The sequence below is a fragment of the Mustela putorius genome, unplaced genomic scaffold (genome assembly GCF_011764305.1).
Source record: "Mustela putorius furo isolate JIRA1106 unplaced genomic scaffold, ASM1176430v1.1 tig00001118_pilon_pilon_pilon, whole genome shotgun sequence".
Classification (NCBI taxonomy): domain Eukaryota; kingdom Metazoa; phylum Chordata; class Mammalia; order Carnivora; family Mustelidae; genus Mustela; species Mustela putorius.
This window is the reverse complement of record NW_025421577.1, coordinates 1,471,167-1,487,393: the sequence shown is the minus strand read 5'-3', so window position 1 is coordinate 1,487,393 and position 16,227 is coordinate 1,471,167. Positions and strand designations below refer to the sequence as shown.

At 39.3% G+C, this 16,227-nt stretch overlaps 1 protein-coding gene and 1 long non-coding RNA gene across 8 annotated transcripts in view; one reads left to right on the top strand and one right to left on the bottom strand.

Moving 5' to 3' along the window:
- Positions 1 to 10,209, top strand: part of LOC106003931 — a 50,876-nt gene extending 40,667 nt beyond the window's left edge. The window contains exons 5-6 of the long non-coding RNA XR_001176698.2: positions 2,696 to 2,743; positions 7,331 to 10,209. This is a non-coding gene — a long non-coding RNA (uncharacterized LOC106003931). The remainder of the gene's footprint in view (positions 1 to 2,695; positions 2,744 to 7,330) is intronic.
- Positions 1 to 16,227, bottom strand: part of RYR2 (ryanodine receptor 2) — a 738,653-nt gene that overhangs the window by 7,124 nt on the left and 715,302 nt on the right. For all 7 annotated transcript variants that reach the window (XM_045087357.1, XM_045087359.1, XM_045087360.1 and 4 more), the window contains 2 exons: positions 13,246 to 13,392; positions 11,374 to 11,508 (listed from right to left, as the gene is read on the bottom strand). In XM_045087357.1, the coding sequence (XP_044943292.1) occupies positions 11,374 to 11,508; positions 13,246 to 13,392 (282 nt within the window). The remainder of the gene's footprint in view (positions 1 to 11,373; positions 11,509 to 13,245; positions 13,393 to 16,227) is intronic.

The window sequence follows — 16,227 nt, the reverse complement described above, 5'->3', positions numbered from 1 at the left end:
ATAGAATGGAATCTCAGAAATTTAAACTAGGAAAAAACCAAACTCCATAACCCTCACCATCTCCTCATCTGTTATGTATGGAATGTGATGCTGAAACTTTTCTACTCGAATGTGAATAAATGAAGAGAGGAGAGGCAGGGAGGAAATCAGGTCATTGTTTAAGTGTGAAACATTAAAGCAACCAGTAATAAGTACAGCTTCAAGTGCCTGCTGCAGAACAGGGAGGGGTTTCTCAGGCATCAGCCCCATTGACATTCTGGGCCAGATCACTCTTTGTGTGGGGCCTGTCCTATACATCATAGGATTTTTTTTTTCATCATGAGATATTTTGAAAGGGTCTCTAGCCTCCACCCACTCAATGCCAGTTGCACCCCATCCCGCAGATAACCAAAAGTGTCTGCAGACATTGCCAGGCGTCCCCTGGCGGGCAAAATCAGAACAGTTGAGAATCAGTGGCTGTAAGCATCCATGGTTGATCTTTATTCAGGATAAGTTCATATTCTCCATGTTGGGACCTCAGATACAGTGACACTTAACCCCTCTCTGGTGATCAGTCATGGCTCCCAAACACCACCCTCCACCCTAACCATGCCCCTCAGATAAACTATCCCAGATTCTAGATCTCAGTTTGCACATGTTCCTTACCTTGAAAAATCATTCCACATTCTTTTTTTTTTTTTCCCAAAGATTTTATTTATTTGACAGATCACAAGTAGGCAGAGAGTTTGGCAGAGAGAGAGAGGAAGAGAAGCAGGCTCCCTGCTGAGCAGTGAGCCTGATGTGGGGCTTAATCCCAGGACCCTGAGATCATGACCTGAGCCGAAGGCAGAGGCTTTAACCCACTGAGAGACCCAGGTGCCCCTCATTCTACATTCTTATGCATTCCTTTCATCCCTTCAACCCTCAGTGAATAACCCTTCCTCCATGAGACCTTCTTAAACTGTTCCAGACACTCTGATTTACCCAATTGATGTCACCCACCAGTGCAAGACACATTTACCCACTCTGCCATAATGAAGGGAGCAAAGGCCTTGAAAGTGTTCTCTTGGGGAGACATCACAATCCCCTGATTTTCTTCTACATTTCTGGCCATTCCTTCTCAGCCTCCTTGGCCACTTCTTCATCTCCCTGTCTTTTCATGAACCCGTGCCTTAGCACTGGGTTCTCTGACCTCTGTTCTTTTAGGACACTTCCTAGTGGAATGTGCCCAGGTTCATACTTAAGTTCTCATCTCTGTGCTAATCACTTAAATACATTTCTGTTTACATCATGGGTCTCCTTCCTGAATTCCATCCAGACTTGTATCTCCAATTCACCTAGTTTTGGTGCTTTATGATCTCTCTCATTCAACTAGGGTTGGCTTCATTACAAGAACTATTTTGGTAACTGCTCTATTATCAGTTCCTAGAAGAAGGTCCAGCACATGATAGGAACTTAAAAATCACTTGTGGGATGAACCAGGAGTGAAAAATCATGACTGATCAGTGTTCTCATGGAGATTTCACTGCCTCAAATTATAAACCTCAGATTCTCAGATCACCTTAAAAAGCACGAAGTGCAGTCATAGAACTGGCAGCAAGGGGACACCACAATATTCAACTCAATAATTCAACAGCTAATAGTGATAGATAAAGCTAAAAAGTTTCCTGGGTCAGATGCCTAGAATTTAATGAACAAATTTTTTTTAAAACTGGGTCACTCAGAAAGGAAGTTTGTCAGTCTGACACACAACGAACAGAGTGTATCATAAGGCAGCTCTACACCCACTCCTAGCCCCCGCCAACCCAGAACTGTTCTGGAGCTCAGGTATGGGGCCGCTCTTACAGAGAGGCCTGGAAAGTCAATCTTTAGAGCCCAATGAGACCAGTGGTGTCTAAACTAAACTATGCATCTGGGTCACCTACAGGCATAAACACTGGGAATTCCTGGTACCCCCCACTGAACTAAACTCTGGAAGTAAAATTTTGAAGACCATCTCTTAAAAAAAAATATCCCTCGGGACATTGTATTAATTTCTAGTAACTGTCTAAAACAGTGCTTGAAACTCAGAACAATGGATCTATAGGAAGAAGAAATTTTATTTTCACTATATACTCTTGCATACTGTTAGGATTATTTTTACCATAAGCATTTTTATTAAGAAAAAAGATCAGGCTGTGTATTTTTCTTTAAATCTGTCTTCATATGTGCTTAGTTGTGGGCATGGGAAGTAATTATTGTAGCTGCCTACTCTTTACTTAATGAACTAACCTAGACCATCCTTTCCTGGCTTCACCATACTTATCCAGGTATGTAACTCCTCTGTGGGCTGGAGACTCAGTTCTGATACTCTGCCTGGCTCTGGTCTAGCACTTCTCCATATCCAGTTCTGGCCCTTTGGCTCCCACACTCCTGCTATACCCATATTGGGCCAACAGTGTAACACTGCAATGCCCCATCCAGGTTCTGGAATGTCCTAGCTCTCCAAGTGCTGCTTCTTTGACAAGTATGAAGATCATCTAGCGCCTTCCTTTTGCTAAATCTTGCTAACCAAGACTCTGGATTATAATTTGGCTTCCAGCATAGAGTTTGTATTGACTTGTGGCACAAACTCTTAACAAGTAGGATGTTGGTATTCTGACTCATACTTCTGACTCTTAGGAGCCTGGTTAATTTGAGTCTGTCCTCAAATGAACGATTCATTTTTATTTTCTAGACATGCACAGCTGGAGACAAGACCATGGAATGACGCTAAATTACCAAAGTAAGTGTCTCCTATTTACTATTCTCAGATTTTCATATCTCATTCATCTAGCCTCTCCCAGCAATAGCCCTGTCTCTTTGCTCGCCTTCATTCTGTGACAGCTTTGATGCCAGAAAAAGCATTCACCAGCAATAAAGACTTTTGGCCATTCTGAAAAGATAAGTAGTCAGGGATTTAATTATTTAGACTTAATAAGATAGTACATTTTAAAGGAATAAAATGCATGGTTCACTTGTGGAATTTTTGATACTGATTTTACCAACCTTAACCATCACTACCTGCTGAAATAGCAGGTAGATGGCTGCTAGGGTGGACTGTGAGATAGTGTGGTAAACACCCGGAAACATGGGACGATCAGGCTTTTAGTTGTCAGGTTCTCATTCTGCTTCTGAATACAGGAAACCTCTTGTTCAGCTTCCTTTTCATAAAATCAGCTCAAACCTGATCATCAGAGCTGGAGAATGGGAAGTTATTCCAGGAGACAAATAGATATACTTTGTTCAGAGAATCTGAGTCACAAGGAAGGGGAGTGCCTGGCACTACAAACACTGGACACAGTTGTTAATTCTCAAGATTCTATGGCTTCTGTCACCACTCATCTCAGTGGCTTCATTCTGGGGTAAAGCACTGTTTGCAACAGCTGTAGGAAACACGGGAGAAACAGTTTCTGGTGGATTGGTGAAGATCTTTATAAGATCTTTATGCTGATCCAAAAAATGGGGATGGGGGGAGAAATAGAGATAGAGACCAAGATTACTTGTTGGGGGAGTAAAATAAGTGATTAAGAATAGTGGCACCCAGGTGGCTCAGTCGGTTAAGCACCTAACTCCGGATTTTGGCTCAGGTCATGATCTTAGGGTCCTGGGATTAAGCCCCATGTAGGACTCCCCATTCAAGCTGGGAGGTCTTTGTCTCCCTCTGTCCCTCCCCTGACTCCCTCTGCTTGCTAGCATGCTCTCATTCTCTAAAATGAATAAATAAATTAAAAAAAAAAAACAAAAAAAACCTAAGCTGGTTACTTACCTAGGAGTGTGACTCCTTATCTCAACCACCTGGAAAGTTTTTTGGTTTTTTGTTTGTTTGGCTGGTTGGTCTTTTTCCCCCAAATACACAGGTCTTGACAACTCCCTTACAGTATCTGATTCAGGGGATCTGGGGTCTTCCCACAGAACTATGGATTCATAAAGAGCTGCCCTGGTGAATCCTGTGTGCCTTGGAAGTTGAGAACCACCCCTTTGGAGATGATGTCTTTATATATATCAAGCCTGTCTCCCTGGCTATCTAGCTAAAATCATCTCTCTGCCCAGGACTCTGGAACTTTGGATCATTTTTCACTTTTTCCTCTTATATTCTTGGAGAGGAGGTTCAAATTCTCTCAGGATACTGCTGGCTTAATTAGATCTTCCAGCTCAAAACACCAGGCATGGCCATGCCTTTTTCCCCTGGTGAGTTGTGGGTACTTACTGCAGGGTATGGGTAATATAGAGAGCACAAACGAATATCGCCCTGACATATGTTTGTTGAGGCGGTTCCTAAAGATGGGAGGAGCAACAGTCAGCAAGGGTAAACTTTTGTAGCTTTTTAAGGTAATGAAAGAACATTACTCCTGGTTCTGTATATTAGGGACGTTAGGCCTGTAGACATGGGAGAAAGTAGGTCATGAATTAAAACTTTTTCATGCTAAAGGAAAACCAATTACCATTACTATATGGTCTACTTGGACTCTTACACGCTTCATTCTGGACCTTTTGCAAACCCCAGTGTCTCAGGTAAAAATTGAAAATGGGGTGGGCCCAGGTGGAACATAAATCAGTATTTAATACTGAAGTTATGTGCACTAAATGTAAAACTTACTCTGTGGAGGTTTGCTGAAAGTCAAATAAGCTCATATTATCTCTGTTGGAATTTGTTACCAAAAGGTAACTAAACTGATAGTTAATTGTCTTTCTCAAAGTTTTCATGGGTAATTGTTAAGATAGCTTTTGAAGTCTTCAGTAACCTGAAACTGTAGTTTTGCTTGGATGACAAATGAAATTAAATTTGTTGGACATCTAGGTCTTTTTGAAATGGGATAAAATGCTAAAGCATTGATTATTGGACATAGTTTTGTGCTTTTGACTTACTGCAAAGAACTAAGGATATTTAAATCTGTTGGTAAACATGTTTTGTGCTTAACTGACTCATAAATTTGACATCTAAAGAATTATGGTGTAACATTTTACAATTGGTTACTCCTTAGTCTTCACTGGAGATTAAGGTTTCTATAGAGTGCAAAATTCTGCTAACTGTGACTAAGACTGATGGAAATAAGGGAATCAACTCTGTATGCGGAAAAGTTGGAGATATGTCAGAAAGATAAGGGGGGCGCCTGGGTGGCTCAGTGGTTAAAAGCCTCTGCCTTCAGCTCAGGTCATGATCCCAGGGTCCTGGGATTGAGCCCCCTGTTGGGCTCTCTGCTCTGCAGGGAGCCTGCTTCCTCCCCTCTCTCTCTCTCTGCCTGCCTCTCTGCCTACTTATGATCTCTCTCTTAAAAAAAAAAAAAAAAAAAGAAAAGAAAGATAAGGAAAGGGAATGCTTATGAACATCTAAATGAGATGGTTAAAAAAAAAAAAAAAAAAAGTTGTAGAAGGTCTGCAAAGGGAAATCTTTGGAAATGAATTTTAGGTGTGTTCAGGATGGACTAAGATTGATTTTAAAGCATTTTTTGTTTTGAAAAAGACATTCTCAAAAGAATAAGGTAATTTTTTTTTTTCCTTCCTGCTAAAAAACCAGGTTGTGTTGGAAAGAAGGTCCCTGAACTTGGGCACTTTTAAAAACCTCCTAAGGTTTTTTAAAAACTCTGATTTAAATGAACAAAGGAGGCTTGCTTGTATGTAATGTAGTTCTGGCTATTGAAGTGGTCTAATTATATCATAGCATTAACAGGTCCATTTCTGAGGGGTTTTTTTGTTGTTGTTGTTTATAATAGTTCTTACTTTCTGATAAAATGAGTTTCATTTCAAGGAGAGTTCCATGAAGGACTTTTAGGACAATATAGGTATTCAGTATCTCTAAGATCAGAACTGAAATATAAAGCTGCATTCAAGCTAAAGCAGAATTACTAACATGGGACTAAATAAAAAGTTTATAGTGTTTTGACTCTTGTTTGAAATGTTGCTGGTTCTCTGATGTTTGCTCTTCCAGACTAAGGAAACTTTTTCTTAAGATACCTGTGACTTGTAGAAGTGTAAAAGGACTCATTTGTAAACAAATCAAAGCATTCAACCTTTCTCTCTACCCATACCCTCAAATTCAAAGGTCTCAGTAAGTATTCTTTCTTCCATGATAATCCTGGTCATTTGCATAAATTCAGTAAGAATCTGTTCCTGTAACAGGACACCATTGGAAACATGGGTCATTTTACCAAGGCTTTGACTGGAATGTCATATTTGAGAAAGATATGCACAGACTCAGATATGACCTGACAGCTTTAAGGAATTGAGGTTGGCTTTATGAAACCTGGAGCCACAAAGCCCCTAGGAACTGTTGGCCTGATATCTTGCTTACATGTTCCCAGCAGCCTCACCAAGTGAGTAAAGAATGTCACTTCCTTGCAGGTGCAGGAACCTCAGGATACTCTGGGGACCTCAGGAAGAGGAATTCCACCCAAATCCACAGGTACTGCAGGCATGTCTGATGGCAAATATTTGACTTGGCTTTGGGCATAGAGCTACTAAAAGTTCAACCTAGAGATTCCTTATAAAGTTCTAGCAAAGCAGATTCTAAAAGATCTGTATGATCACTCACTATTCTTGCTGAGTTTATGTAAATAATTAGGCCTAGGTTGTTATTTTTTTTTTTTTTCAAATAAACTAGTCCTAATTTGGCTATCTTTGAAAATGAGCGCTATTTAAGAGAAAAAAATTATTTAAAAAGCACCTTTGTGGATGTTAAATTCTAGATTTGATTGTCTTTAAATTTTGTAGTTTACCTAAGCTAGACAACTGGAGGTAAGCTTCACAGAAATTACCACAGTAACTCCTGTATAGACGATCTTCTACTTATTATTCTCTGGGGATAATAACAGGACCCCATGGACACATAATTATTTAAACAGCTGGAAAATGGGATTAATTCCCCAACAATTGTGTAACTCAACTAGCACCCTGACCAATTCTGTGTGGTGTGGATAATGAAATTATTCCCTAAAAGCCAGAGCATATCCCACTCCACAGGATTAACTATGGACTTGTGAGATAATGGATGGCCCAACTTCCTTTATGACTGGATTGGATGATGCACTTGGGGATAGCCTTATCTCCTGAGACAAGCTTTCTCCCACTTGCCACTGATCCTTTGTAATTAGAATATTAACGTTTTATCTCAAACAAAGAGGTCTTGATGGTATTATTCCTTAGTCATATTTATCCTAGAAGCCACCTCTTTTGAGGTACAGTTGCAAACAAAGGCTTTAGCTAAGCATAAAACAGCCCTCCTGATAAAAGGAGCCTCAAAGCTCACTATGGGACAGTCCCTGACTATAATGACTTCATGTGGGCAGATGATCCTGACCACACACAGAGACACTTTTTTTTTTTTTCTTCACAGAGACACTTCTTTACTGTCAGTGTTGGATTCAGCTGCCTCCATCTTTTGTAACTCCCCTAAACAGTCCCCAACTGACCAATTTTGACCCGAGTAGGTAGGGACAACTCTATGCCCTATTCAGCAGGAAGATGTTACAGAAGATGAGACCTTCCACCTTCAAGAACCTTAAAGATTTAAGGTAAAAAAAAATTGTTCAGGGGGAACAAAAGGCAAAAGTCTGTTATTATGGTTCTACGTCAAAAATCATCTACTACCGGTCTCTCAGCACAGAAATCAGAACTAAGGACAATGATTACACCTTAATAAATAAGTAAGTAGAGAAAGAAAAAAAGAAAGGAAAGGAGGGAGGAAGGAACAGGGGGGTGGGGGGGGGGAGCCAGCCAAATCTGAAGCATCAACTAGTCTGAAAAACTGCTGCTATAGCGCCACCTGCTGTTAGGTTTGAAACACTGGCAGGTGATCAAGGACCCTGAGAAAACCTAAAATGTTCCTACAATACCTTACGAAACAACCAGAAGTAACAAAGGCAGTGGAAGCTTAGCATGATGCCCAGAAAGTAGGGCATGAGTGAAGAAAACCTATCTCAAGCCAACAATACTAGTTCTCCCCTGTGAAGACTAAATGCTAGACGTGGATGTAAAGGAAGGATTCTCCTTTGAGAAGCACATGAAAGAAATCAAACCTGACCACCTCCTACTCCATCCTTCAGTCTTGCTGCCTGCTTGGTTGTGCTAAGCCATGACTTGTGATGAGCACTACCATCAGTGATCAGTTACATCTTATATGTTGTTGGCTTGTTCACGCCTCGCAGCAGGAGTATCAGTAAGAGACAGAGTAAAAGGTGTTTTGAGACCTAACACTACAAGGGAAATCTAGGTCATGTGGCCTCTGGTGTGACAGTTCTTAAGCACCATGAGCTAGATAGGAGCATGTGCAAAGCTACACAGCCTCTTGGTCTGGATGGTCCACTCAACAGCCACACAGTTATGACTGAGCTGTTTGTATCATGGCATTGAGTTGTCTTTTGCAAGAACAAACATCTAAGAGGTATTCTTGTGGTGCCTCCAACCTCACCCCAACCAAAGGCAAGACAGAAAGCTTTAGAGATACAAACACGCACAACAGAGCTGGTTGTAGGTAGTCTCACTTGTACAGGCAGAAACCCCTTCAACCGAGCAAAATCCAGGCTCAGTCCTGAGCCCTGAGTTGAAAACATCAAGAAGCCTTATTTCTCTACCGTCTCTATACTTGTCCCATGCAATTGGTAAAGGTCATTCATTCTCAGTTCTTAGTTGTCTTCCTAACCCACCTCTTGTTCAAAGCACATCTGGATTCTTCTCATAATAAGTACATTGGCAAAATTCACAAAAGCAGTAGAAACACATACTGAAAGTGATATTCAAAATGTAGTTATCCAAGGATACCGTTAGGATAACTGAACAGGTCAAATCTGACTCATGACATGAGGAGAGACCAGGATATTCAAGGGTACTCAATACTACTTCCTGAAGTCATCCCACCTTTCCAGCATTCTTCAGCAATGCATAAGGACCATACCCTCTGAGAATGAATGACCTTAGTAAACCTTCTGACCTAAGGAGCATGGACTTTGAGATTTAACCACTGGGGACAGGGTGTGAGAGGGTTCTCCTGGCAGAGAAATGAATCTCCCTGGAGTCCATGGAGACACAGTGGCGTGCTGTTAGTACTTACTCAGTTTCTCCTGTGCCTTGTTGCCTCCTCCAGACTTCAGGTCCCCTCCCTGCCTCTAGCCAGCTTCTATCCCTAGTCTTCAGGGTCATCAGGTAGAGAATTAAAGTGGATATTAAAAGCAGCTTCCAGAAGAGGAGGCAAAGGATCTCTAAAGTACTTCCTTACTGATTGTAAAGTGTTGAACGTTAGTGACTCTGGTGAGTGTTATGCTACCAGTGACCAGTCTCTTACTATTTAAGTTTATTTGCTCCCTGATCTAGTCCTGCTCCCTGTAGGAACCCTTGTTAACAGTTTCCTCTGTATCCTTCCTGTGTCCATATTGTAGCATATCTAATATGTACATTCTAGCATGTGTGTGTGTAGGGTGTACACACAATTAGGATTTTATGATACTACTGAAGATCTGCTCCCCCTCCACTTAAAAGCAATTTGTATGCCTTTGTATATCAACATGTTTTTATTTTTTTCCATCTTATTTTTAAATAGCTACCTACTTTCCTGTTGTATGGATTTGCCATAAATGACTTAATCAGGACTCTATTGATAATTGTGGTAGCAGCAAGTATCCTTGGACATAAAGGAGCATATTCGTAAATAAACATTTACATCACTACTAGTAGTAGAACTGACAAGGAAAAGGGTAAGTACAATTAAAAATGTGAGAATGACATTGAAAAATTTCTCTAAAATCATTGTATTGATTTAAATTCCCAACAAGTGTTAATGAAAGTGCCAGTTTTCCCATCAAGATCACAACTGTGGGTATTAACAGACTTTAATATTTTGCAAACCTGATAGGTAAAAAGGGGCAGCCAGTTGTTCTGATTCACATTTCTTTAATTACAATAGATGGTAAGCATTTTCCCAATTTATAAGCTGAATGAATTTTACCATGAGTTGTCTAGACATAGTCTGTTCATTTTTCTATTGGCTTATTTCCTAGTGATGTAATAAGGACTCAGTAAATTAAGGACACTGGCCCTTTGTTATAGTGTTGAGTATATTTTTCTCAGTGTCTCATTTGTCTCTAATATTTTGCTTATAGTTGATCCTTTTTAAAGTAAGTTTTTAGGCTTCCATGCATCTCAGGTTTTATGTCATACTCAGAAATACCATTTTCCACTTAAAAATTGTCATTTTTGGGGCGCCTGGGTGGCTCAGTGGGTTAGGCCGCTGCCTTCGGCTCAGGTCATGATCTCGGGGTCCTGGGATCGAGTCCCGCATCGGGCTCTCTGCTCAGCAGGGAGCCTGCTTCCCTCTCTCTCTCTGCCTGCCTCTCCATCTACTTGTGATTTCTCTCTGTCAAATAAATAAATAAAATCTTAAAAAAAAAATTGTTGTTTTTATTTCAAAAGTCAAATTCTAACTTTTTTTGCATTAAAATATTTGTTCCGTTCAGAATTTTTTTTTATTTAAAGAACTAGGCTGATACCAATTTATATCAAAATTTCCTCAAAAGCACATCCATAGTACCAACACCATTTATTGAATTCTTCAGTCATGATTTCAAAAGCCACTTTTACCATATTTTTAATCTCCCAAATGTATCTGAATATATTTCTAGGCTCTGTCCTGCCCCATGGATTTATCATAGTTTTTGTAGTATTAGTTCTCTCTCACTATTCTTTTGGGATGTTTATTTTTTCTAGAGTAATTTTACCACCAGTTTGTTAGTCTCTTACCTCACTAACCCCATTTATGTATCTATTTTGATTTGATGTCATTGAAGATTCGCCTCCTTTCAGCTAGAGGTACGTATTTCCAATCTAAGATCTCATGTTGGATAGTTTCTGATTTGCCATTTTCAGAGGGGTGGGTTACGGAACAGTGACAGACCAATATGAAAACTTTATCCATTGATTTTAAAATCAAGACTAAAAAGATAATTTAAGCCAGGATACTGAATATAAAAGCAAAAACCAACAGTTCTATTAAGAGATGTATTTTTGGACTTCAGTGATGTCAGTTAATACCATTAAAGTGAACAAGTCACTAAGGCTTCAAAATAGTCTCCAAGGAAAAAATATTACCTGCTGTCCTGGACTCTGTGAACCAGTAAGTTAAAGTGCTGATAGTGAGCCTCCCAGTTCTAAGTTCTTTATGTAGGAAATCTCCTCATTATCAGGTTGCTGCAGCTGATGTGCAAAAATGGTAGAAATGGTCCTTCATGTTCCATAAAAAATTGAAAACAGTTGTTTGTTTGCCACACAACTTTTTACTGTACATGCTGTTTTCTCTTCCACATGGCTGAAGAATAACTACACTGACCACTCAGACTGAAGAAGGAGGAGAATGTTTTCATTCATATCAGATCAAGTGTATGAACTTACCGTTAGCATATCATCGCATTTCATATCGGGGGTATCACCGTCTTCACTTTTATTGTAGAATTTTCGGAAAAAATTGAATGCCACAACAGTATATAGGTATACAACAACAGCTAATAAGCCAACAGTTAATACAAGCTGGAATGCAAGGTGACAATGAACATGCATTAGAAAATAAGACATATATGCCTGGCATATTTGACATCAGTGTGGGAGGAAAGCATTCTATGAGCACATAGTTGGATCTATGGACTGGAAAGTAATGGCATCCATACCTTACTCTATACCTTTCTTATCCCCCCCCCCAAGGAGGATTTATTTTCATATTCTCTTTATTTTATCAAGTTTTCAGACTATTTCATGCAAAATTGCCTACTTAATTTGCTAGTTAAATGCATACTACAGCTGGAATAGGAATAAACTCTGATTTACTTTCATGTCCAAGTTGATCAGAGTATGTATATGTTGAAAACATGACTTTCACCAGGTTGGTGAAAATATGTTTCTGGTTTTATCTCAGAAATTCTAAACACAACAAAATGCATTCTTTTTCTGTCTACTTCCTCTGACTACAGCGAATCCCTATGTTGTACCCTGTGGCAGCACATCTCAAGTCATTCAAAAGTCACTTTAAAATTATCTGGAGAGAACATGTTATGTGAATAGAGGGCTAATTCACTTCTACAAATTAAGTACAATGCCACTGTAAATTTCTGCATGTTTTACCTGTAAGGACTACGAAGCTTTCTAGATTGCTGCAAATGAAAAACTGATAGCTCAAAAGGAAAAAGGAATAATCACAGCAGAATTTTAGAAGTTAATTGAAACTAGTTCCAGAACTTTTGTGTGAAAATATACAATAGATTCAGCATCTTCAGTTTTTTAAATATATGAGGAACTCAATACTCTAAGTGAATAAGCATAATATATTTTTTTGCTAAAGTCATACATTCAGAAACTAAAGTGACATGTAAGAACAATGTGTTGAAATTTGGGAAACTAAAGAACATGAAAATTTAACTGTGAATCATGTGAAATTAACAGTGGACATGGTTCAAGTTTTCTGCAGGGGCACGGATTTAAAAATATGCTGGATTATAAAATTTGGGGAGAGGACTCTGTTAAGTCAAATAACTGACATAGAATGTGTTACCTCCCAGTGGATACTTGATAGAGAATGAATCAGTTAATACATGCTTCTACAGTAAAATGACATTACAGTTGGACTCCATTAAAACATAAATTGATTATCTGGAACTAAACCATTGTTAGGTAAGTACTCTAGGTATAACTCTGTCAAGTATGAAACATTATTATTTTTTCTACCCAATTTAAAAGTGGAGAAAAGAATACCCAGATAGCCACTTTTGAAATAGTACGTTAAAATAAGAACGTGGCATCTCGTGTTTTATTACTGTTAGAACTGGTGGCTCTGGATGCTAGGACATATTTTGGTTCCCTCTGGTATCAAACGGAGTAAATACTGTATTGGGGAAAAATGAACTATTTCCTGGCGTGTTTTGTATGTGTCGGGGCCTGTGCTAACACCCCATAAAAACACATTTATGTTTTTATTTAATTTTCCCCCAAACTCTAAAAGGCAGGTACTTTTATTGTATTCATTTTACAAAATGAGTAGTTTTAAAAATGTTAAGTAAGTCAGTTATCCAAGGTTACTCAGCGACTCAGTCAAGCCCAGACTTGAATGTGGGTTTAGGGGGACTCTTAATAACTCTCATGGTTTATAAAAGAAAAGTACAGATCCTCCATTCACAAAAATCTGTACATTGCCATTGGAGGTTGGGTTTATTTAGGTTAGTATATTTGTTGGGTTTTTTTTGGTTTTTGCAGGAGGGAAAAAAGATCAACTTTTACCTGCTTGCCATTGTGAGTTACCGATGACAAAATGGTTCTTAGCGTCTTAAATCCCATAGCAATATCGAGAAGATGAGCAGCAAAAAAGAAGTTATTATAGTGTCCAAGAACGGACATAGTCATATACCAGGCCAAGTAGAGGAAGGACTGAGAAGACAAAACAGGAGGGAAGCATATTAGAAGATAGAATGAGTGACTATTATCAAAAGCTACTCTGATTTCTTTCTACTATAATCACTTCGTTTACTCTCTTCTTAGTCCATACATTTATATCATTCTAATTAGTTATATCAGTTTGTGTATTTTATTATCCTTTAGTTTGTTCTGAGAGATTCAATGTCCCTTCTCTCCTTTATAGCAGAGATCATGTTCTTGAGAATTTTCCCACAGAGAAAGTTTTATTGACTTAATATTTGATAGCAAGGGATCTCCACCTATGCACTACTGATTGTTTACACTGGGTAATTCTTTATTGTGGGGACTGTCCAGGGCATTGTAGGATGGTTAGTAACAACCCTGGTCTCTACCCATCAGATGCCAGTAGCAGCTCCTCCATAGCTATGGCCACTAAAGATGTCCCCGGACATTGCCAAATGTCACTTTGGAGGACAAAACTGCCCCTGCTGGGACCCCCGGCTCTAAAGTTAACCAAAGAACCAACCAACTTCCCTTCTCTATTTTTCATTTTCTTAACTAAATCAGTGTTTGTTGAAACCTACTAGTTAGATTATATATGATGTCTTTTTTCTATTAACATATAATGTTGTTATTTGCCCCAGGGGTACAGGTCTGTGAATTATCAGGCTTACACACTTCACAGCACCCACCGTATCACATACTCTCCCCAGTGTCCATCACTAAGCCACCCGATCCCTACCCCCTCACCCACCCAGCAACCCTCAATTTGTTTTGTGAGATTAAGAGTCTCTTACGGTTTGTCTCCCTCCTGATCCCATCTCGTTTCATTTTTTTCCCTCCCTACCCCCTAGGATACCCCATCCTCTCTCTCAAATTCCTCAGATCATATGATAATTGTCTTTCTCTGATGGACTTATTTCAGCTTAGCATAATACCCTCTAGTTTCATCCACATCATTGCAAATTGATGGCTGCATAGTATTCCATTGTATATATATACCACAGCTTCTTTATCCATTCATCCATTGATGGACATCTAGGTTCTTTCCATAGTTTGGCTATTGTGGACATTCCTGCTGTAAACACTCGGGTGCACGTGCCCCTTCGAATCATTACATTTGTATCTTTAGGGTAAATACCCAGTAGAGCGATTGCTGGGTTGTAGAATAGCTCTATTTTCAACTTTTTGAGGAACCTCCATACTGTTTTCTAGAGTGACTGCACCAGCTTTCATTCCCACCAACAGTGCAGGAGGTTCCCCTTTCTTGGCAGCCTCACCAACATCTGTCATTTCTTGACTTGTTAATTTTAGCCGTTCTGACTGTTGTGAGGTGGTATCTCACTGTGGTTTTGATTTGTTTTTCCTTGATGCCAAGTGATGTTGAGCACTTTTTCATGTGTCTGTTGACAATTTGGATGTCATCTTTAGAGAAATGTTCATCTATTCTGCCCTTTTCTTAGTTGGATGATATGTTCTTTGGGTGTTGAGTTTGATATGCTCTTTATTGATTTTGGATACTAGCCCTTTATCTGATGGTCATTTGCAAACATCCTCTCCCATTCTGTCAGTTTTCTTTTGGTTTTGTTGACTCTTTCCTTTGCTGTGTAAAAGCTTTTGATCTTGATGAAGTCCCAATAGTCCATTTTTGCCCTCACTTCCCTTGCCTTTGGCTGTGTTTCTAAGAAGAAGCTGCTGCAGCTGAGGTTGAAGATAGGTTGCTGCCTATGTTCTGCAGCTGAGGTTGAACATAGGTTGCTGCCTATGTTCTCAAGGATTTTGATGGACTCCTGCCTCACACTGAGGTCTTTCAACCATTTTGAGTCTGTTTTCGTGTGTGCTGTAAAGAAATGGTCCATTCATTTTTCTGCATGTGGCTGTCCAATTTTCCCAACACCATTTGTTGAAGAGACTGTGTTTTTTCCATTGTACATTCATGCCTGCTTTGTCAAAGATTAGTTGACCATAGAGCTAAGGGTCCATTTCTGGGAGCTGAGGGTCCATTTCTGGGTTCTCTATTATGTTCCAGTGATCTATGTGTCTGTTTTTGTGCTAGTACCATACTTTTGTGATGATGACAGCTTTGTAATAGAGCTTGAAGTCTGGAATTGCAGTGCCACCAACTCTGGCCTTTTCAACATTCCTCTGGTTATTCAGGGTCTTTTCTGGTTCCATATAAATTTTAGGATTATTTGTTCCATTTCTTTGGAAAAAATTGATGGTATTTTGATAGGGACTGTGTTAAATGTATAGATTGCTGTAGGTAGCATAGACATTTTCACAATATTTGTTCTTCTAGTCCATGAGCATGGAACATCTTTCTGTTTCTTTGTGTTTTCCTTAATTTCTTTCATGAATACTTTATAGTTTTCTGAATACAGATTCTTTGCCTCTTTGGTTAGATTTATTTCTAGGTACCTTATGGTTTTGGGTGCAATTGTAAATGGGATTGACTCCTTAATTTCTCTTTCTTCTGTCTTGTTGTTGGGTATAGAAATGCAACTGATTTTTGTGCTTTGATTTTATATCCTAACACTTTACTGAATTCCTGTATGAAGTCTAGTGGTTTTGGAGTGGAGTCTTGGGTTTTCCACATAAAGTATCATAACACCTGCAAAGAGCGAGAGTTTGACTACTTCTTTGCTGATTTGGTTGCCTTTTATTTTTGTTGTCTGATTACCAAGGCTAGGATTTCTAGTACTATGTTGAATAGCAGTGGTGATAGTGGACATCCTTGCTGTGTTCCTGACCTTATGGGAAAAACTCTCAGTTATTCCCCTTGAGAATGATATTCACTGTAGGTTTTTTATAGAAGGCTTTGATGAAATTGAGGTATATACCCTCTAT